The sequence below is a fragment of the Panulirus ornatus genome, chromosome 11, assembly GCF_036320965.1.
Source record: "Panulirus ornatus isolate Po-2019 chromosome 11, ASM3632096v1, whole genome shotgun sequence".
Classification (NCBI taxonomy): domain Eukaryota; kingdom Metazoa; phylum Arthropoda; class Malacostraca; order Decapoda; family Palinuridae; genus Panulirus; species Panulirus ornatus.
Window position 1 is genome coordinate 7,196,258 of NC_092234.1, and position 23,339 is coordinate 7,219,596.

General features: G+C 49.8%; 1 protein-coding gene across 8 annotated transcripts in view; it reads right to left on the reverse strand.

The window, feature by feature from the left end:
• LOC139751264 (uncharacterized) overlaps positions 1-23,339 on the reverse strand; it is a 142,117-nt gene that overhangs the window by 64,979 nt on the left and 53,799 nt on the right. For 5 of the 8 annotated variants that reach the window (XM_071666553.1, XM_071666558.1, XM_071666556.1 and 2 more), the window contains exon 2: positions 377-472. The exons of the other annotated variants lie outside the window; for them this stretch is intronic. In XM_071666553.1, coding sequence (XP_071522654.1) covers positions 377-472 — 96 coding nt within the window. The remainder of the gene's footprint in view (positions 1-376; positions 473-23,339) is intronic. 8 annotated transcript variants of the gene reach the window in all.

Below are 23,339 nucleotides of genomic sequence, written 5' to 3' on the forward strand. Positions count from 1 at the left end.
CGACCCCTGGGCATAATGTCCCGGCCTGAACCAAAGATCGCACCAAGTGGTCGTGCAGTCGTGCTCAGGGAGCCAAACCATCTCATCAATCGAGCCATCCAATCAAAGCACACACACACACACACACACACACACACACACACACACACACACACACAACAACCCTGCAAGGCATAACAAACATGGAAACACAAATACACTGAACACACACACACACACACAAAAAAAAAAGGGAGAGGCTAAAAGAAGAACACAAACACAAACACACACATAAAAATACAGCGAAAGAAGACGGGCGGGCGGGCGGGCGAAGAGGGGGTGTTTGGGGGGGGGTGTAAGAGGACAACGTTTACAGACATACTGAGGCACTCCTAACCTCCAGCAGTATATGGCAACTCGTCAGTCAGCTGATCCGTGGCAGGGGGGGCCGGGTACCTCCGGAGCCTCTGTAGGGCGGTCCCGTACACGTGGCCTGCTGCCGCCCGTGTGGCACGGGGTGTGTTGGTTGGGGGAGAGAGAGAAAAAAAACAACCACATGATTCTGTAACCTCATGCATCCACCAACCCCTATACTGTACCATTATGAAGGTATACATAATACAAAAAAAAAAGGGGAGGGGTGGGGTTGCCATTTCAGCAAACCTACTCTACAATGGTGGATACAGTTTGTATGCTGATGTATTCACCCTACGCTGTATCCTAACAGTCGTTATGAATCCTGTAATGAAGAATTATTATTCTCGTCTGTCCACCACACATATGTATCCTAATGTAGCCAGGTATGTATTCTAAGGGGCAGGCACTCTGTAATCTCATGTATACTTAGCCAAAGCTTATCACTTCACCCTCATGTAACCTATATCTGAAACCCACTTTCTGTAACCTATCTCTGCACCCGCATGTAATCTACTTCTGTAACCCTCATGCAACCAATCGCTGCACCCACATGGGATTCATTCGTGTAACCCTATGTAACCCACCTTCTGTACCCAATAGAGCCCATCTTTGTAACCAAACATTGCATCTTCATGTACCCACCCACAACCCACCCCAACCCCCCCCTCTTTCTGTACCCTCATGTATTCTACCCTCGTAATCTCATGTAGCTGGACAGGTCTACACTGCTGTGTCTACACCCAACACAAAAACTCCCATATACTAAACATCAAAAGACAGATCTCAAGAATATACCTATGCCATGAGTCCCAATGAAACATAACAGGCCAGAATCAGTTTTATGGACACAAGAACATATGATTTCTCTGAGTGGATTACATTTCTCTCATGTGGACTCATCATGGTTCATGAATATTCACTTTTTACACAATTGGGAAGATGGTGTACACCTGTGTGTGTGTGTGTGTGTGTGTGTGTGTGTGTGTGTGTGTGTGTGTGTGTGTGTGTGTGTCATCCTACCAAAATGACATTTAATAAATGAGGCGATGAGTAATGATGAATGATGATGATCAAGATAAATATGATGAGACACTCATATAGTTTTGCCATGACAGGGAATCAAAATAACAAATTTTGGATGGTAATTAATTGGTGGTAATGAATATGATACTTACAATAATCGTAAAACTAAATATACACGAGGGGTATCTCCAGACGAAGGGAATGGAGAAGAAATGAAGGGAGCGGGTATGGCTGGGAGAGGAGAGGTCACGCCCCACCCCCGAGGTCACTCCCCCAGAGAACCCCGACCTCTAACAACACCATATGAGGTGAAAGGTCATAGTCCCGACTACTTACTACCCTACCACCCCTAGAGAACAACCCCCCCCCTTCCATAGTCCGGACTACTACTACTTCTACCCCCCAGAGAACACACTCCCCCCCCCTCTCCCTCCTCAACGAACAGCAGCAGCATGGGGAGGGAGGGAGAGGTCACACACAGCCGGGGGGGGGGGGGGAGGGGAGGGGTCACCTAAGTGAATACCAATGTCCACCAGTGGCACAGTAGGGAGGTCACAGGCTGGGGGGGGGGGGGGGGTGGGGCGCGTGTGGGGGGGTCATCGATGAAAACGAATGGAGGACGAGAGAACAAAGTTTAGCTTAAAATCAACATGAACAGGTCGTAGCTTAAATGAATACATGAAACCAGGGGTAAAAGCTTGAACGAATGCATGAAACCAGGGGTAAAAGCTTGAACGAATGCATGAACAAGGGAACCCAAGCTTGAACGAATTCACCAGAGAAAACATATCTAAATACAATGTAATACAATCGATACGTTATATGTTTGTTGGGTTTTAAGGCCATCGATCTATGAGTATGTCGGATATGCTTAGGAGCCCAGGATTTACCGACAGCCACGAAAGAGGAGGACCAGAGGCGAGTCCCGAGTGACAGAAGACCACCAGATGACCCCCAGCCTCGCGAAAGCCGTACGTACTGGTGATGAGGACGAAAGGAATGGGACTCAAATGCCCCGGGGAAACGAGGATTGATGAGAGTGTGAGAGACTTCTGGAATCAGCGAAGGTGAGAGGGACATGGGGGGAAATAGTCCGGTCAGAACGGGGTCTCCTTTTCCTCACAGTGTGGACTGCACCAAGGACATAGTCTGTCACGCATTTACGACAGTGAATGACACGTATGGCAGCACCTCAGCTCTGCCCACCTAAACTCTCTGCCAGAGTATGATAAGTGTCTTTGGCCTGCGACAGTGTCACAGACATTACCTGTGGCACTGATGACCCTGGATGCATTTAGTTATTGTGACAGGACTGTCCTACAGTATATGACATTGTGACCTAAGGTTGCGGTAGGACTCAGGGTGGTAATATGACCCATAGTGACACGACGGAGCACCCACCCCCCCTCATCAGGGGAGCTGTGACCTTGACTGACCTCCTGCTCTGGTGGTCACGAGAGCGAGAGGTGGGTTCCAAAAAGACGAAGCCATGGATGCGTAGCACACACCTGTCTGTCGTCAACTCTCTCACAGACAGACAGACCAACCACAGGTACCTACACCCTTCTTTCTATCCTGGCACGTTTGGGTGTGGCTGATCAGCCCCATGGACAACCTGAGTGAGGTATGTCATCATCTGCCAGGGCGCTGGCGACCGGCAACACTTCAGTGCTGATGCCCTGGTGACCCATGTCTGGTTCTCCTCCCCGAGCAGGTGTTGGAAAAAAGCCATCTTATTGGAATGTTTCTACGAGTGTCTCCATCACGTTTGTCCCCTGAGGTTATGACGAAAACTCTACAGCCTCCCGAATCCAAATCTCCATCGTATATCGAGCTTCACAATATCCTTCAGGGGTTATGTGCCATATATTTGGCATCTGTTGTACCCCCCAAGACTTTTCTTACGTTCCACGTATTCGTTTACCCATTCTAATCTCAGTTTCATCACATCTAGCTATTCATGCAGCTTTATATTCACTTGTAAACACGTGAAACATAGTGTTGTCAGGTGAAGCACCAGGTTATCTGACCTTCCTATATGCTGGGTGAATATATTCCACCTTCCTTATACGTTATAAGACGCTTGCGAGGCTTCTGGGGATCTTCGACCGCTAACATGGCGGCTTAAAAAAAAATATAGTGTTAAAGCCGAGCCTATCCATCAGGCTTAAGCTGGTGTCCTGTGCCACCACCGCGGTACACCTATCCGTTAGGCTGTAAGCTGAATTCCTTAAAAAGAACGAACCTATCCACTAGAGTGTAAAGGGGTCTTCATAACGCAACGGCGGGCCCTATCCATTAAGCTGTAAGCTCTTGTCTATCCACTACAGGTGTTATGAATTCCAGGATCGATTCCCCGAGACCAGTTCAACGCTCCTCCTAGCCCAGAATAGAACCACTGCAATGAACATCATACAAAGACAATGCTGTCTGATAACCTTTTCCTACAATACTATCAATTGCACTAGCTCTCTGGTGTATAAAATTCTTGTCCGAAAGATCGTCTTCAATACACCACCACCGCAGCCTTCCTCTTCGGCCACCACGTCTTGAGCCATTTCTTTCTTTCGCTGCAAAAGTCCCCTGACGTAGGATGGGTCAACGCCGCTGACAGGTGGGTGGGAAGGGACACTTCGATCACCGGGAAGACTCCCTCCCCACCAGGAGCACCAAGCCCAACAGCCGGTGGTGCCCCCAGGCGGCAAGAATCTGGCTCTTGTCTCCCCCCACCACCCTCGCGGGGGTCCCAAACCTACACCACATCGCCACAAGGAGATTACGCGAACGATATAAAACCCCCACTACGAGCGAAGGAGGTGCAAAAAGGAATAAAGGCGAGCGTTGGAAATCGACACATAAATTGCGTTTCGTTGCGTAAAACACAACGATCCGGAAGCAGCAGAGGAATCAAGACAGCATTAATCCTGGAACCATCATTAGCACCTGGATCGATGGCCTCAATCCTGGAAGTCAGGTTAGGAGAGCATGAGATTGGCAGGTGGTCATCATCCTCTACATGGAAAGCCTGGAAAGATAGATGTACACAGAGGGACTGGAAGTGGGATCCATCGGGCTGGAAGTGGGCTATGGGTTGAGAAAGGGAAATGGGCATCCTGGAAGGGACAGTGGACATTCTGGAAATGTTAAAATGGCCAGGATGGAGGAGACAGGTTGGGGGAAAACCCCTGGACCTAGTAGTGATTCAGAGGGTTGTGGCGAGGCTGGAGGCAACGTGTGAATAACACGAGATGTGCGACGGAAAGGACAGACGGGGAGAGAGAGAGAGAGAGAGAGAGAGAGAGAGAGAGAGAGAGAGAGAGAGAGAGAGAGATCAAAGGTAAAGTATAATCATACATAAAAGTGAGAGGCGGAAGAGAGTGGTGGTCGGGAGGGAAAAAGGAATGGCATTATCATCACATCAACGTGTGACCTAACCTAACAACCTGACGCCGTAATCACCCCCACATTCCCGCCAAAATGACGTCATTTCCTCAACCGACTTCCCCATCCCTCCCCTCACTCCCTCCCTCCCCTGGGCAAACAGCGCCACAAATTACCTCGCTGTACTGTATCAACTCACGCCATCACATTTTCTTCCCCACCTCTCTCTCTCTCTCTCTCTCTCTCTCTCTCTCTCTCTCTCTCTCTCTCTCTCTCCATTTACCAAACGAATAACCAAGATATAACCGTGAGACACATTCTCGATGGCTGACGATAAGGAAGAAAGATACGTTATCCGGAATTCGCTGGAATGCCTTTTTACAACAGTGGCGGCATAAATTACGACGGACGGTGAATGAAAAGAGGAGACGACCACCCTCCACCCTTTTTTGCTTACGACTGCCTGGCGGCCCATCATACCTATGAGCTGTGAGGGGATTTTGGTATATAGAGAGAGACAGGAGACGACACGAATATAGGGACAGAGCAGATGCCTCTCCACAAGGCCTGGCTAGGTGTTGACGCATGGACACAAGCGAGATGGCTCGCGCCCTCACTCCCCACGGGCCTTAGCTGGATGATTTGGCATCACCACACATGCCAGCCCAGAGACACACACACACACACACACACACACACACACACACACACACACACACACACCCACCTCCACCACCGCAGAAAAGCCAGTGCTATCAGATAATCCATTTTTCTATATGTACAAAGGGGAGACCCCAAAGGACGTAACGTGAAATTAAACAAAAATATTGTTAGATATTGTTTTGACAAAAAATTCTTTTTTTTTTTTCTTGAGTATAGGAGAGTGGATGAATGGAACATAGTGAAGGAGAAATTGCGAATGCAGACAGTGTGTGATAAAAGAGAATTGGGCCCCACGAGTGTAAAACTCCCTCCCCGTACAGTACATATAGTTACAAACACACACACACACACATACACGCGCGTCTCTCGAATGTGCAATAACATGAACACTATATGCATGCCACGTTGATCACGTCCCTAACGGCTTCGACAAGTGCCGTCAGACGAGGGCTGAAATTCATCAGTGTACCTCTGCAACTCAAGTGAAATACAAACACTTCTAAAAAGTCTCTTTAGTTTTTGTTTCGTAATTCGTGGCGCGTTATAATACGAGAGGAGAAGCTGCCAAGGGAGGGGAGAAGGAGGGAGGGAGACTAATGCATGTAACTGCACACAGGGGGAGCTCTATACACTCTACCCATCCTGCAATAAGCTCTGGAAGCGCACAATCGGGTCGTAAAGAACTCTGGAATCGGACAATCGGGTCGTAAAGAACTTTGCAAGCGGACAATCGGGTCGTAAAGAACTCTGGAAGCGGACAGTCGGGTCGTAAAGAACTCTGGAAGCGGACAATCGGGTCGTAAAGAACTTCTGGAAGCGGACAATCGGGTCGTAAAGAACTTCTGGAAGCGGACAATCGGGTCGTAAAGAACTTCTGAAAGCGGACAGTCGGGTCGTAAAGAACTCCTGGAAGCGGACAATCGGGTCGTACAGAACTCTGGAAGCAGACGGTCGGGGTCGTACCGAGCGCGTGACCCTTCATGATCCACCATAGCGCGAAGCCTTCAAGACTGACACAGCTACATCGCTTGGAATCAGGTTCACATATTAACTAATTACTCCAGCGCCACATCTGTGCTGCATTCCCCATCTCACACTTGTGGAGCGGCCAATTACTTCACCTGTCCGGTCCAATCCCTAATCTCACCTCGAGTCTTATTAGGTCAAACCCTAATCACCGAAGATTATACAACGTAAATCCTTATATCCCATCCCTCCGCCTACTCTTCATCCCTAATCCTTCTCTCTATATCCTCCCTACTCATAATCTCCCTATTTCAACTCTAATCCATCTTCCCCAATCTCCCTAACCCCTACCCCACCTCCTAATCACCCCCTCAAACCTACCCTCCGCCATCCTCTTATCTTCCAATCTTTTCCAGGCTTGCCTTTCCAGCAGCCCCTCCTCCCCACAGACACCCACTTCCTCCAGCCACACACACACACACACCTCAAGTCCCCCCCAACACCCTTCAGGACCTGATCTAGGTCTTCGGAAACGCACTAAACACCCTCCCTCGCCAACAACAACTTCCAGACTTAAACGAAGCTCATCTAAATCTCTAGATGAAGCTTGCTTGAAAGTCGGCATATAATTTCCCAATACGTACCGAGTGATGCCTCGACTCAAAACCGTCTGTTCATCACAACGCCAATATTACAACCGCTCTCAAGTCAATCTTTACGTCTTATCAATTCCTCTTGTGTCTCTTTACCTCATTCTGATTTATCAATTCCTCTAGTGTCTCTTTACCTCATTCTGATATTTCAATTACTGACTCCTCTCTCTCGTTCCCTCTCCTTTTAATCTATTTCTTTTTCTCTTATCTCGCTCTTGGCATCCACTCAGATTTCGTTTCAGTCTTTATACATCTGGTGTCACTCTCAGCTGACCTCTCACTGCCCCCCTCTAACCCCCCTCTCACTCTCTCTTCTCCCTCTCTTACACACCTGATTTCTCTTCCTGTCCTCCACACACCCTCAACTCAACTCTCACCCTCCCTTAACGTCGACCATTCCTCCCCAACCGTCAGGGGGTCGTGGGATGTCAACCAAGTAGTTAGAGAGAGAGAGAGAGAGAGAGAGAGAGAGAGAGAGAGAGAGAGAGAGAGAATATATACATACGCCTCTGCCGTCCAATCATTAGCAGCATTATATAACCCCCAATAGAGCCTCTTCAGTATAAGCCAGGCAATTACATATTTCAAGAAAATATGTTTTCCACGTTCTCAATAATATCTCAAACTAGTTGTAAAATCCCGTCCTTTTGACCGTGGTAAGCGGATTCCGCGGCGTGGTTAGCATTCGAACGCTTGTCCTTCGGGTAACTACACTACAGAGGGTAGACGAGGCAATTCAACGCTAATGATTAAACGGTAAGAGGGCGTATAGTGATGATATATGTATATAACATATATATATATATATATATATATATATATATATATATATATATATATATATATATATATATAAAAGTCACTACAGACGTTTTGGGGGACTTATGAATAAACATACATGCCGAAGGGTTTCTGAGAAAAAAATACTCTGGCAAATACGTTATCGAATAACTCTCTCTCTCTCTCTCTCTCTCTCTCTCTCTCTCTCTCTCTCTCTCTCTCTCTCTCTCTCTCTCCCCTCAATGCAGCATCACCATACAACTACCTCTCTCTCTCTCTCTCTCTCTCTCTCTCTCTCTCTCTCTCTCTCTCTCTCTCTCTCTCCCTCATTCAGCCCAGCGCCTCCCCTCGGCCACTACAGCGGCTGGGAGGAGACGGCAGACCTATCGCAACAACCTCTCCCTCATCCCTTCCTTCCTCCCTCCCTCATCTCTTCCTCCCCTCAAATTAGCATGTCGCTTCTAACCTCGCGAGGGATGGAGGTGCAGCCGCCACCCTTGCCATCCTTAAGGCACCCAAAACCACCAGGCTGAGGCATCATTCAACCCCCAAGTCCTGGGAGGAGGAGGAGGAGAACTACGTCTTAAAGAACTGACCATCCTGAGGGAGGACGAGTCAAGGTCGCCAGCCAAAGGAGGTCTACCAACTGCGGAACCACACAGCTTTTTTCCCCCCACCTCCAGAGAGGGACGCGTCATCAAGGTCACCTGCCAACGGTGTTCTATAAGTGGGACCGATGGGAGAGAGAGAGAGAGAGAGAGAGAGAGAGAGAGAGAGAGAGAGAGAGAGAGAGAGAGAGAGAGAGAGAGAGAGAGGCTTTCATCACGTATTGGAGATATGGGAGGAGGAGGGAATCTTCAGAGGAAAAGAATATTTGTTGAGGATACTTCTATAAGAGGCTCCAGTGGGAGGTAGGTCTTAAAACATGGTTCCTGGGAAGCTGGCAACGAACCTGGGATCCTGTGAAAGACCTGGAGGGGTGGAAGGCGAAATAAACAGTTTTCATACGGTCTTGAAATACGGCTCTTGAGACACTGACATCCATCCATAAGGGTCTTGTGAAAGACTAGGGGAGAGGAGGAGGAGGTCTTGCAATACAGGTCTTGAGACATTGGTATTGATCCACAGGAGGTCTTGCGAAAGCCTAGGAGGAGGAGGAGGAGGAGGAGGAGGAGGAGGAGGAGGAGGAGGAGGAGGAGGATGGGGGAAATGAAGGTCTTCAACATAGGCCTCGATCCCATAAGGGCCTTTGAGAACGCTGTCATCGATCCCAAGGCCCTGGGAAGCCACTCTTGGGAAGGGCTGTTAGTAATGGCGAGTGTGGATGGCACCGGAATACCACCACAGGGCATCAGTATGTAGATATGTGCTCGTCTGACTTCATCACCCAGTGCTATGTGCGTGCGTGCGCACACACACACACACACATACACAAGACCATTACTAAAATACTGCACGTTCTGTACATCCACAGACGTACACACACACACACACACACACACACACACACACACACACACATCGGTATACATTAAAAATCATTCAACTCCCAATTCAGTATCATTATCCAGTGTGGTGAATGACATTATTACACGGTGAAATGAATACCATGATTACTGAGGGTACTGAATAGATATATCCACAGTAACTAATAAATAGATACGAGTCCTCTCGAATGGAATAATCATCACCCCGATTAAATCCACGGATATTGGGGGTGTGTGTGTGTGGGTGAGGGGATTATATAATCATTACCCCGATGAAATCCACGGATATTGTGTGGGGTGTGTGTGGGTGAGGGGATATAATAATAATTACCCCGATGAAATCCACGGATATTGTGGGGGTGTGTGGGGGTGAGGGGATTATATAATCATTACCCCGATTAAATCCACGGATATTGTGTGTGGGGGAGGTGTGAGTTAGGTGATCATAAAACGTAACACAACTCAGGCAGAACTCTCGTTACGAGATCTGGGTTTACTGGAGTTTCGCCATATGCGCGCGCAACACGACGCTCATTTCCACCACACACACACACCTACAAAACAGCTCGTGTTTTGCCAGTTCGGGCGAGTGAAACTGCTTGAGGGGGTAACGAGCAATGGAAAATTCTCTTCTGCACACATCACCTACGTAGGGAGGCGGAGTACAAGTTTGTATATAAAGATCTCGTGACTCAATCTTGGATCCTTTCCGCTCGAGTCGACGGAAAAAGAATCTGCGCGCGCAAAAAAATATATAAACAGGGATTCGAGGTCGCCATGTCACAAGGGACCGACCATCCTCTTCGGAAAGGTCTCGAACTCCCTACTGACCTTCTGACTTATCCACCAGCATTTTTGAGAATTAAACTCGGACGCGAAATTTCATATGACATGCCCTTCAGAAAGGTGTAAATAAATCTTCATGACAATCCAAGACTCTCCAATAAAAAAAAAAAAAAATGACTGGTCTGTACATACAATAAATACAATAAATAAATGAATGAATGTGATCGCAGGACCTCGAAGGGGAATTCAATTCACATTACGAAAGCGTGAAATTTTTGCCTTGGATCTTACATCCGTCGTACCGGCTGGGCACAACGACATGCAGTCGTTCGTTCTCTGCTGCAGTGAAAGGGTGGATGGGTGTGGTCGTTCCTGTGGCTCAGACGACCCCATGCAAGACCTACAGTGTACCTGTGCCACACTGATGGGGTGGTGGAGGTGTCGTGCCCCGAGGGGGGGGGGGGCGAGGCCACACTGCCAAGACTGTCAAGGTCCCAACCCGTGCCAGAGAGAGGGGGTGAGGGGAGGGGTCCCAACCCGTGTCAGGGGGGGGGGAGGTGGTTTGGCCTCGTGACGTAACCAACACGTCAGAAATACTTGGGATTCTACGGTCAACGTAAATAAAAAAAAAAAAGGAAAAAAAAACTGATCTATCTATCTATCTATCTATCTATCTATGGACGCCCTCTTATGGGAGTCCCGTAGCTTCGAGAATGCGCTACAATCAGAGGCAGGGGAAGTAGAAGGAAAAAAAAAAAGAGCTCCCTCAGAGACGGTGCTAACCTTCCTCACACTGAGGATGACAGAGCCTCGCTCAGGATCACTTTTTTTTAACCCGCGGTGTAAGCGCAGGCAGGCGGGCGGAGTCCGGTAACACTGGTTACAGAGAGAGAGAGAGAGAGAGAGAGAGAGAGAGAGAGAGAGAGAGAGAGAGAGAGAGAGAGCAAAGGGTGATATTCATCACGCAGCTGACTCTCAACACCAAGAGATACACACCCCGCGCTGTGTTGTTCTGCTGACACCAGCGCTGTACAACACCGCCACAACGGCAGGGGATTCGAAAGCCGTCGGCGGGATCGCTCACGGCCCACATCAGCGTGGCGGAGGAGGAATTTAATTACTGGGAACGGCTCAGACCACCGGGGGTTCTCTACACACTCCCTGGAGCGCAGACGGGAGAGGTCTATCATCCATAGCTGGAAAAATCCTGGAAGGTACTGTTGCCACACGGAGAAAAAACCTGGGCACACCAGCAGGTATACAAAATACGCTTTCAAATTACCACCACTTGAAATCCAGAGGGAAAGAGAGGAAATACGTTAAACATCCGGGGGCCCAAGACTCTTCAACATGTTGCCTACAATCCTCACCAACGCAAGTGGGATGCCCAGTGGAGAAGTTCAAGAGCGCCCGAGGCAAGTACCTATAAAATGTGTACCACACCAGCCAACCTCTGCTCTGTGTGTGTGTGTGTGTGTGTGTGTGTGTGTGTGTGTGTTTACGTGGGGTTGGGGGGGTGTTTACGTGGGCCTGTGGGTCGAGGACTGCAACACCTTGGTCGACCCAACAACCCAAGAGCAGAGACCAGCCAGGGATGTGGGAGGTGGAGGAAGGTATTCAACCAGCAGTGCCAGGCCAACACCTAGATGGGAGAACCCAGTTGGTCTTTGCCTTCCTCTGGACACCCCGAACACTATCTTCACCCTCCTCGCCTCCTGCCACAAACGACCCAATTCCAAACCATAAGGAGTAAGCCCAAATTCTCACTGTAATAGACTTCTCCCTCGATAGACCATTTACTTCGTCATATATTCCACGTTTTCTTCACTATAAAGGCCTTCCTGCAAGAAGCCTTTTACTCTCTCTTACATTGTGTTTCCCGCAATACTGGACTTGCTTCAACGAGCGTTTTAATCTCTCATTTATTCATTTTGTAGGTTTCACGCTCTAAAATATTCTTATCGCCCCATTTCTCGTTCCTGGAAAAGTTAGCCATTGTTACTGTGTGTGTGTGTGTGTGTGTGTGTGTGTGTGTGTGTGTGTGTGTGTGTGTGTGTTCACACACTCGGAGTATGACCCAACGTGCCTGAGTGGGCTTTCCGGAAGGTGGACCACGAGAGAGAGGGGGAGAGACAAACCAAACAGTGATCTTGTTCACACTGACTCACACTTTCTCCCTCATCACACTCAGGCAGGGTTGACCAGACCTAGGTGGGAAGGAAGGAGAGAGAGAGAGAGAGAGAGAGAGAGAGAGAGAGAGAGAGAGAGAGAGAGAGAGAGAGAGAGAGAGAGAGAGACGTTGTTGTGAACGTGGGAAAAACTAGTTAGACGGAAAGAGAGGGTTAAAGATGATGTTTACGAAGAGAAAACGAAACGATTCTTTGGCAGTAACGATCATTATCTGGCCCTTAACCACGACGGTCCGACCCCTAATCATGATGGCCCTTAACCTTGCCACTAACATAATCAGGTCAAACGTTGTAAGTCCCAAGGGACCTATTGTCTCGCTCAGAGTTAAATGGCAAACAAATGAATATACAATATACATCAGAGAAATCACATTTCGAGCAATCTCTCACCGCTACAATTTATAAATCAAAGATACGTAATAAAACAGTCAGGTACTGTATCTCAGGCCAGACACCAATCTATCGATCACCCTCAACTGGAAGAATGAAAAGTTGGGTTAACACAACTATCTACCCAGGTCTCGGGAGCCGAACACGGGCCCGCGCCACTGGAGCTTCAACACGGAGGTCCACATCATCCCATATCCCTCCTACCTCTGCATCAATAAATTCCCACTAGACTAGGCAGGCTATTAGCGGCGTTGTTGAGTCCCTCTGAAGATAACAACCCCTGCATACAATGGGGTCTTCGTGGCCCTTCCATCATCACCCCCTTCGCCTCTTACGAGTGGACACCTTCCCATCCATCATGACTTTCACGGCGCCTCCATCCCCACGCCTCTCCATCAATCTCACTCTCGGCCGATCCTTTCCCCGCTGCTATTCTCACCAACTGCTTCTCAATAGCCCCGGTGTCCTCCCTCGACCGGCTTACAACGCTCCACCACTCAATATGATCTTACAATAAACCAGCGCGTCTCTTTCACAGATCACACCGAGCGACCCGCACTATTACCAGTAATGTCTCGCCATCGCTCCACTTTCCCAGACGCGACCCCCACGACCCCCTCATCAAACCACTGTGCCTTCCAAGTCGTCTTGTGGTGATACAGGCGCAGCAGCATCACCACCTGAACACAGCAGCAGCAGCAGCAGCTTCTTATTTCACACAGATCCAGCTGTGTCCTCTAGTCGTCTCAGGCGCTCGTCCAAGTACCGCCCCGTTTATAAAGACCCCCAGACACACACTCCCCCTAGTGAAATCAGTTCAGCGCAGTGCACGTCCACACGTCACGACACGGTCGCTCCATAACATACACTGACGTCATTCTATGGTATTCCACGAACCCCCACTTCAGTCTCGAAACTTTCTCAAATTCTCATTTCACAGCATCAAACACCACAGAAACCAAAAGTTGGGATCGAGGCGTGGAAAAGCGGGCAAGCGTTCAGCTCCGTAGGCACGACGGTACGACCCATAGGTTTATCAATGGTCTGGACCTTGACCTCACCCTTAAGGGCCGAGTTCAGGTCCAGAACCTCATATACCCAAGGGTGACAGCCTCCACCTCACGGGGGTCTTGCCTCACACACACATCTCCCTGATTCCGGAATCACCTCACCTTCTCCCTCTCCCTGGAGCCGACTGACTAAAGTTCCAGGGCGTCCGCACTCCACTTCATTCTCTTCCTTCGTCCAACCATGGGCAACACGACCGTACGCACGCAGGTCTTAAAACTCCACGACAGCGCCAATTCACAACCACGAGATGGCTACATGAACTTACCGGGGGACACACCCACAAAAAAAAAAGACACGGACGGACGGACGGACTTGCGCAAAGCAATTGCCCTCCCTCACCCCTTGCTTCCTGGTGGGGGATACAAGCAGTACCACGTCCTCCATTTGCTTCCAGTTGGAGGCAAAATAAAACAGGATGCCAACAGCTTGCTTCCCAGTGGGGGATGTAGAAAGCCTCACGGCTTCTACCTGCTTCCCAGTGGGGACAAAAGACGCCATTCATCTGTTCCTAACAGTGACACAAAGCAGTTTGCTATCTCCCTGCTTCCCAGTGGGGACACAACTGGCAGTATCCCCCCTCCATTCGATTGTCAGATGGAGCATAAAATGCCAAGGAATTTAACTAAATATTCCATCAGAGCTGGACTTAAAGTTGAACAAGTCAGCTACCGAAGGCTGAACTTGATCGGGGCGTGAGCGGCAGGGTGACAAAGACTGATACAATGGTGTGTTGATGTTGGGGTTGCAGCGGTGCAAATGTCACGTGATCCGCCAGCCTTGCTAACGCGAGCACAAAGGAACGACAACCCTTGGAAGACGGAGGTACGACCCGTTAGCACGACGACCCTTGAACACAACGATACGACGACCTTTGAGTACGACGGTACGACGACCCTTGAACACGATACGACGACCCTTGAGCACGACGGTACGACGACCTTGAGCACGACGACCCTTGAACACGACGGTATGACCCCAGGGGGTCGGGTGACGGGGCCTTCTGACCTCACCCTTACACCCGAGGGTCGTACCGTCGTGCTCGAGTCGTACTTGAAGTACCCATGAGTCGTACCATCTTACTCTATGGGTTCAGGCCGCCCCTAACGTACCACCTCTGTTTCTTTTCAAATTTTCTCCCTCCTTTCCCCACACCTCGTTTTCTCCCTTCCTTTCCCCACTTCTCGTTTTCTCCCATCCTTCTCCACTTCTCGTGTTCTCCCTTTCCCCACTCCTCGTTTTCTCCCTCTCTTTCCCCATTTTTAGCCTAGTCCCTCCCTTTGCCATTTCTCGTTTTCTCCCTCCCTTTGCCATTTCTCGTTTTCTCCCTCCCTTTCCCATTTCTCGTTTTCTCCCCCCCTTTCCCATTTCTCGTTTTCTCCCTCCCTTTGCCACATCTCGTTTTCTCCCTCCCTCTCCCACTTCCCTCCCGCCACCGCCGCTAGTACTGACCCAACCCAACCCCCCCCTCCCACGTAACCGCCCCTTTATCTCTGCGCCAGGACTGGCCACCCTCCCATGGCCACTGGCCAATTACAGGAAACCAGGCCACGGCCAGTCCTGGCACCTCCCCCCCCCCCTTCCCTCACCATCATCCCCCCCCCCCTCCACATCACTCAGGGCGACTTAGTCCTTTAACTTGCTCATTAAAGTTACTTACGGAAGGGGGGAAATCAAATGAGCGTTATTGCATATTTATAATAGACGTGGGGAGGGGGGGGGGTGGAGTTTTACACTCGTAGGGGGCCCCCATCTCTCTCTCTCTCTCTCTCTCTCTCTCTCGTGTGTGTGTGTGTGTGTGTGTGTGTGTGTGTGTGTGTGTGTGTGTCAAGGTTGTGGGTACACTGCCCGTGTTGTTGTTTACTTTTTTTTTCTAGTAATCGGTACATGTTGATAAGTACGGGGGTCAAGTCTAGCCAGGGTCGTGCTGGCCGAGAGGATCAGGGGGGATTGCACGTCGCCTTCCCTCACCCAAAAAGCACACATCTCGAACCGCATGTCTGACGACGCCCTCAGCGCGCCCTCCGTGGCCGTGCCCACGTCCCCCATCCTCCCTGCGACAGACTCCAGAGAGGAGGAGGAGGAGGCCACGTCTGTCATGACACATGCTGCCCACGGTGCGCCCAGCGACCTTCAAGAGGGTTCGCGTGTGAGTGGGAAGACTTTGCTCAGGTATGGCCCCCTGCAAATCCTGTATTTTCCTCGGGTATGGCCCCCTGCAAATCCCGTATTTTGCTCGGGTATGGCCCCCCCTACAAATCCCGTATTTTGCTCGGTATGGCCCCTGCAAATCCCGTATTTTGCTCGGGTATGGCCCCCTGCAAATCCTGTATTTTGCTCGGGTATGGGCCCTGCAAATCCCGTATTTTGCTTGGGTATGGCCCCCTGCAAATCCCGTATTTTGCTCGGGTATGGCCCCTGCAAATCCCGTATTTTGCTCAGGTATGGCCCCCTGCAAATCCTGTATTTTGCTCGGGTATGGCCCCCTGCAAATCCCGTATACATGTTTAAGGTAAGGAGTTATTTCAGTGGCGTCGTGGTTTTGTAAGCTGGTACATACATAATGGGCGAAAGAGATAATAGTATAACTAAAGCACGTAAAAGCATATAAGTAAATCTAGCTTACAAAATACGTGAAGGATAATATATCTTAATATGACGAAAGACGATCAAACTTCAATACGTTCTCCTTCCATTTTCTCCCGTCAAAAAAAAAAAAAAAATTTCTTTAGATCTATACAACACCAGACATCCAATCCATCCCCCGAGAAAAAGGATCAACCCCCCGAGAAAAGGATCAATCCCCCTAGAAAAAGGATCAACCCCCCGAGAAAAAGGATCAATTCCCCGAGAAAAAGGATCAACCCCCCGAGAAAAAGGATCAATTCCCCGAGAAAATGGATCAACCCCCCGAGAAAAAGGATCAATTCCCCGAGAAAAAGGATCAATCCCCCGAGAAAAAGGATCAATCCCCCGAGAAAAGAATCAATTCCCCGAGAAAAAGGATCAATCCCCCGAGAAAAAGGATCAATCCCCCGAGAAAAAGGATCAATCCCCCGAGAAAAAGGATCAATCCCCCGAGAAAAAGGATCAATTCCCCGAGAAAAAGGATCAATCCCCAGAGAAAAAGGATCAATCCCCAGAGAAAAAGGATCAATCCCCCGAGAAAAAGGATCAATCCCCCGAGAAAAAGGATCAACCCCCCGAGAAAAGGATCAATCCCCCGAGAAAAGGATCAATCCCCCGAGAAAAGGATCAATCCCCGAGAAAAAGGATCAATCCCCCGAGAAAAAGGATCAATTCCCCGAGAAAAAGGATCAATCCCCAGAGAAAAAGGATCAATCCCCAGAGAAAAAGGATCAATCCCCAGAGAAAAAGGATCAATCCCCAGAGAAAAAGGATCAATCCCCCGAGAAAAGGATCAATCCCCCGAGAAAAAGGATCAATTCCCCGAGAAAAAGGATCAACCCCCCGAGAAAAAGAATCAATTCCCCGAGAAAAAGGATCAATTCCCCGAGAAAAAGGATCAATCCCCGAGAAAAAGGATCAATTCCCCGAGAAAGAGGATCAACCCCCCGAGAAAAAGGATCAATCCCCCAAGAAAAGGAGTCCAGCCAGCAGCATCGAGAGGGTATATCAAGCTTCGTGTGGCTGGCTGAGTGACTGGCAATGTGTCAGGGGTGTAGTGTGTAACGCAATACAACTCAGTCACCACCGTCCGGCGCGCTCACCCCTCACCACCACCCACCCACCCACCTGCCTGCCTCCCTGCTTAACCCAGCTGCTTACGGAGGATATGATAACCTTGTCTTGCCGACAGACCCACGGAGCGGACACAGGCAAGTCGGAGAGGCGCGCTTGTGTGCTGGGGACGGAGAGAACACTCCACCAGTCTGGCTCAGGCCGTAACAGGCCCTGGCCAATGGCGTTTCCTCACAACAACTACTTCATTTTCTTTCCCTCTTCGAGCCAACACCAGACGCCATGGGGGGAGGGAAAATGGGTCACTGGGTCAAGGAAGACTCGAGTCGGGGGAAGCCGTTTCCTTGTAGCCTACAAATCGGGGACGACTGATTGGCCATTTGATATCAGAGGAGGTGGGTAGGGGGGTGTTTTGGGATTGGGGGGGGGGGGAATGGAGAGAAAAGAGAGGGGGGAAGGATTGAGAGACGAGGTCGGCTGGTGATTGGTTATTCTAGGTCATGATGATAGCCAGGCGATGGGTTTCCTGATTCGTCCTTTTTTTGCTTCTTCTTCTTCTTCTGGATTACATGTCTTGGGGGTGGGGGGAGGGGGGAGTTTGACTCCTACCAACCGGTCAGGTTTAGGGGGTGATGGGGAGGGGGGGGGAGAGAGAAATAAGTCTTGGACCGACGCCTGGTGGGGCGTTCCAGGAGGAGGAGGAGGAGGAGGAGGGGGTAAAGAAACACGACCGCCAATAGGATCTGCAGACGAAGCGAGATGGAGAGACACACAGCCGGTTTTGGATTGGTGGAGGATGGCGCGTCTTGATCACCACCCATCACACCCTTCCAACAGCAGCTCGGTCTGAGGACCAGGGGCAGTACGGATAGTGGTCTACAGCTCATCCCTTATATGAGCCACCCTAAGGGGCCTCCACGCTGCCCTCCATCACCTGGATGATCAAAGATACACTCAGTCGATGATGATATCATACATGTCCAGTGTGCGCTGGCCTGTGTGTGTGTGTGTGTGTGTGTGTGTGTGTGTGTGTGTGTGTGTGTGTGTGTTTGTGTGTGTCCTTACAAGACGCACGCGACAGACAGGTGCTTCCAATGGGTGGGTCGAGTCCTGACACAGCGTCACCCCGTCTGATGGGTGGGGGTGTCTGAGGTGTGGGGAAAGATTAATGACACGATCGTACGAGAGGTTAACTCCATGCTGGGAGCTCGAATGTGGAACTCTTTTAAAAAAGATGAGCTGAGGGAAGACACCTGAAAATAGCAATGATACGAGAAAACAAAGAGATAAGAAACAAAAATAATTTGAAAGAAAATGGATGAGAGAAATTAGTCCAAAAGGTTAAGAATACAATCAATTATCCCAGGTGGTTTCGGGATAATCTGACTCAGAGGCAGAGGGACTTTCCACTGGGTAAGACAATAAATAACACTGGAGCTTAATGCAATCAAGGAATTTCGGATTGCAAGGCAGAAAAACACACATCCAAACCAGATCGTCTTTCACAAGAGGTGGAGGCCCGCGCCAAAGGACAACTTACACACACACACAACACACACACACACACACACACACACACACACACACACACCTCATCCAGGCTCCTGGTGTGTGGAAAATAGGCCAGAGTGATCCCCTTCCCCAAAACACACACACACACACACATAAGAAACAAAAAAACTGAACCCGATTTCGACCACTTGAGCAAGACGGTCCACGACCCTTGAGCACGACGGGGCGACCCCTAGGTATCCTGGCCTGGCCTTAGACGAGCCCTTCAAGGCCTGGCTGGGCACCCAAGACGACACAGCACCTAATCTCATTAGGGAATGAGAGCGTTAAGGGCAAAGAAAACGAGTTACAGCCCTGGCGGATAGGATTAGCATGGAAGAGACGGAGGGAGTGTGACACCACCTGACTTGCTGAACGCTGTGGCACCGGGGTGACGCACGGGGTGACGCATGGGGGTGACGCACGGGGTGACGCACAGGGTGACACATGGGGGTGACGCACGGGGTGACGTACAGGGTGACGCACGTGGGTGACGCATAAGCTAAGGCAAGGGCTACACTAGCCTCGTCTGCTGGGGAGGAGGAAACAGCGTGAGAGAGAGACAAAGACGACGGCGTCATCATCATCATCATCATGTCCCTTCGCTGAGGTTAGGGCGCTTGACTAGGTCCACAGTGGAACCCTCGCCACGCGCACATCTTACGACACATGTTGTTTTCCGTCTCCATGACGGACCTGTTCTTCGCCAGGTGTCCATCCTCCTCCTACAGGTTTCCGCGATCATTCCATAGAAGTTTCCCGTTCTAGTTTTCTTCAGATGCCTTTCTGTGTCCTGCATGAGGTTACGGCAGGCTTAAACTGCTCTCACTTCTTTCATTCCTAACGTTTTTAGGTTCACATCTGTTTCCTCAACCCTCATATCTCTCGCCATGCATAGATAACCAAGTACATTATCTTTCTGGTATCTTTTTCCGATTGTACATTTCCTGTGTGTGTCACTCCCTCGATTTCTCTTGTACGTTATTTCTGAAGACCGTGTGTGTGTGTGTGTGTGTGTGTGTGTGTGTGTGTGTGTGTGTGTGTGTGTGTCTGTCTGTCTGTTGATGTGCACAGAACATTTTCATCTGATTTTCATCTCTCGTTCTGAATGTTCTCGTTGTCACTCCATTCATTACCCGACTCGCCGGGAAGATATATTTTTTTTCTTTCCCTCGTGATCAAATTCCAGTTTCACATCCATGATTACTTCCGAGCCTCTAACTCTGCTCTCATGAACAATTTCCTCTGTTGCTGGACCTCTGTGAAGGTATGTCGCAAGTCTTTCCATGACCCCGTCCTTGCTCAAATCTCTCTCTCCACTGAATTCCAAAAGTTCTCCCTCAATCCATCCACACATTATTTAATTATTTTTTCCATTTTCCTTTCTTTCTGAGCAGCTCGTAAGAGAGAGAGAGAGAGAGAGAGAGAGAGAGAGAGAGAGAGAGAGAGAGAGAGAGAGAGAGAGAGAGAGAGAGAGAGTAAAACTTCACTTTCACTTCTAACATCACCAAACGACAGCTAATTCTTATCCCATGGCGACATATATTTCCTCCCCCCCCCCTAACTTCAGGAGGGTCGGAAGTACAGAGTATCACACAGAGGCGAGAGCCAAGCACAGCGAGGTCACCTGGCGTAACCACTCGAATGTATATTTAGAGGTCAATCCATCCGGAAAATTGTCCCAGGGTGGACCAGAGGCTGAAACTATACGAAGACCTAACCCTGAACCTGGAAGAGACACCACAGTGCCTCCTCCTCCTCCTCCTCCTCCTGCAGGCTGGCGTGATCTCACATGATCAGGAAGGGAGGAAGGGCACCTGGAGCATTCCACACAGTGAGCAGCCTAGCTAGCCACGACTGGCCAAGTGAGCGGGGGTATGATGGAGAGGGACGGAGGAGGTGGAGTGTTCTCTCTGTAACCAGATGTTCCACGTCAGCATCATGATGTCACTGGGGGTGTGAGGGGATGATGACTACTGGAGCCTGGGGGTGACGACCCGGGTTGTTGTTGTGTGTCGTTGTGCGTCAAGTCAGTACACATCCCAGTGAACACGACGCTCCGATCCTTCCGCACGGGTGAGGGGGGGGGAAGGGCTTTTTCAACACGACAGTATCAGATCCTTTCAAGGCGATGGCCCTAGGCTCTGACTTCATCCTTACTGATGCGGGTCAAGCGCACGAGCCATCACACACCTTACCTTACACTCGTCCCGTCGTGGCCATGATGCATCGTACCGCATCGCCCACGTCGCTGTTTGAAAGGGGTCGCCCCCGTCGTATACTTCACGGAGTTACGATCAATCACCAAATGGAGTTAAGAACCACAACGACAGGTTGTAGTAGTGGTGGTAGACTAGCGTCACCAGCACACACACACACGACGCTCAGCGTGAGGGAGCCGAAAGACTGGTATGCATTCTCAATTAATCAAAGACAAAAAGATAATAGCAAAAATAAGAGAACACGAACTTAGAACTGGGTTATTACAGAGGGAAGTGCCTCGGGACGTCCGCATCAGCAATACCACTCCGCCTCTCCTCAACCTCCACGCACTAATATCCCACCCAACACACAACCTCACAGAGTAATCACTCCCCTCCCAAAGTGACGTCACATATTGATCAACCCCTCCCCACACTCTCTTCTTCCCCCCCCCCCCCTTTGCATAGGAAAGAACAGCATCGGCCTCCAGGAACTCTTTTCCGCAAGCTCTTCCAGGAGTCCTTCTTCAAACAGGTCCTTTCCCAGGGAGGGCCATTTCCAGGCCCACGTGGCGGCAGCTGGGCTTAAATATTGACATTTTCCTCCTCGCTGGAACACTCTCAGGGGCCAGACATTTCCAGGCAAGTGTGGCCCTAAGATCCCTCCCTTAGAGCAAGATCAAACACCCGGCACTTTTCCAGGATTTCCAGAGTCAGACGAGTGGCCGGGACGCGGGAGGGCACAGGAACAGGGGAAAAGGGGGACAAGGAAGGGAACAGGAGAGGAAGACTTTTGGGGTGGCAGTGTGGGAGGAGGATGGGGAAAGGAGCGTGCAGGTAGATGCTGGAACTTAAGAGCGAAGCTGCTGGAAGGGTGTTGAACTGGAATGCTGGAAAGGGGGGGAAAAAAAAAGAAGATAAAATCAAGAGGGTTGATGGAAGATGTTCACTTGCGTCGTGAGCTGAGGATGTAGTGCGAGACCTGAGGTGTGGGCATGCCTGACGAAGAGAAGAGCCAGGTAATACCTCAGCTCTACACATGCTGATCCTCTAACACCCCCACCTCCTCCCTCAAGGACAAGATAGAAAGATATCTATCTATTTATCTGTATGTCTATCTATGTCTATCTACATGTATAAACAGAAGCACCCTAACAACCACTTCAATTCACAGCCATACACAAGTTCTCTACACACACACACACACACACACACACACACACACTGCTCCCAAGCACCCTATAGACACCAGACGAACACACCGATAACCTCTTCCTAAACACACACACACACACACACACACACACAGTATAACACCTCACCTCGACCCATCATGGTGGTACGGTACGGCCGATGCCACACACACACACACACACACACACACCCTCAGCTCTCAAACACTGGCCTAATTAGTGGAGTCGTGTAAGTGTGTGTGTGTGTGTGTGTGTAAGTGCGGGGGGAGGTGGTCTCTCTCTCTCTCTCTCTCTCTCTCTCTCTCTCTCTCTCTCTCTCTCTCTCTCTCTCGTGCCTCTCAACACCACCCCCCCTCCTTCCCCCGCCCTTGTTGCAGACGCTCCGGTGAGGAGAGCAACAACTTGACCATGAGAACAGCAGGTATACAGGACCAGTTAAGCCGCCGCTGCGTCATGTGATAGTCACAATACATTCCATGGTCGACCGGCCGGCCTGGTCTTGCTTGGGCATTCTGGAGGTGGCATCACAGACAAGGGTTGGGTATGAGCGCCGCCAGCTGGGGTATCCGGCTTGACCAACCAACCCACACACACACACACACACACACACACACACACACACACACACACACACACACACACACACAATACACACACACACACACACATATATTTTGGAAAGGATCACAATTTTGCGGGTGATCAAGATATTCCTATGAGTCCACGGGGAAAATGAAACACGATAAGTTCCCAAGTGCACTTTCGTGTAATAATCACACCATCAGGGGAGAGACAAGAGAGAAATATAACAGTCAGTTGATATACAACGAAGAGACGTAGCTAGGACGCCATTTGGTAAACATGAGATTGTCCAAGACAGACAACGAGCGTATCATAAATTACTATGTGG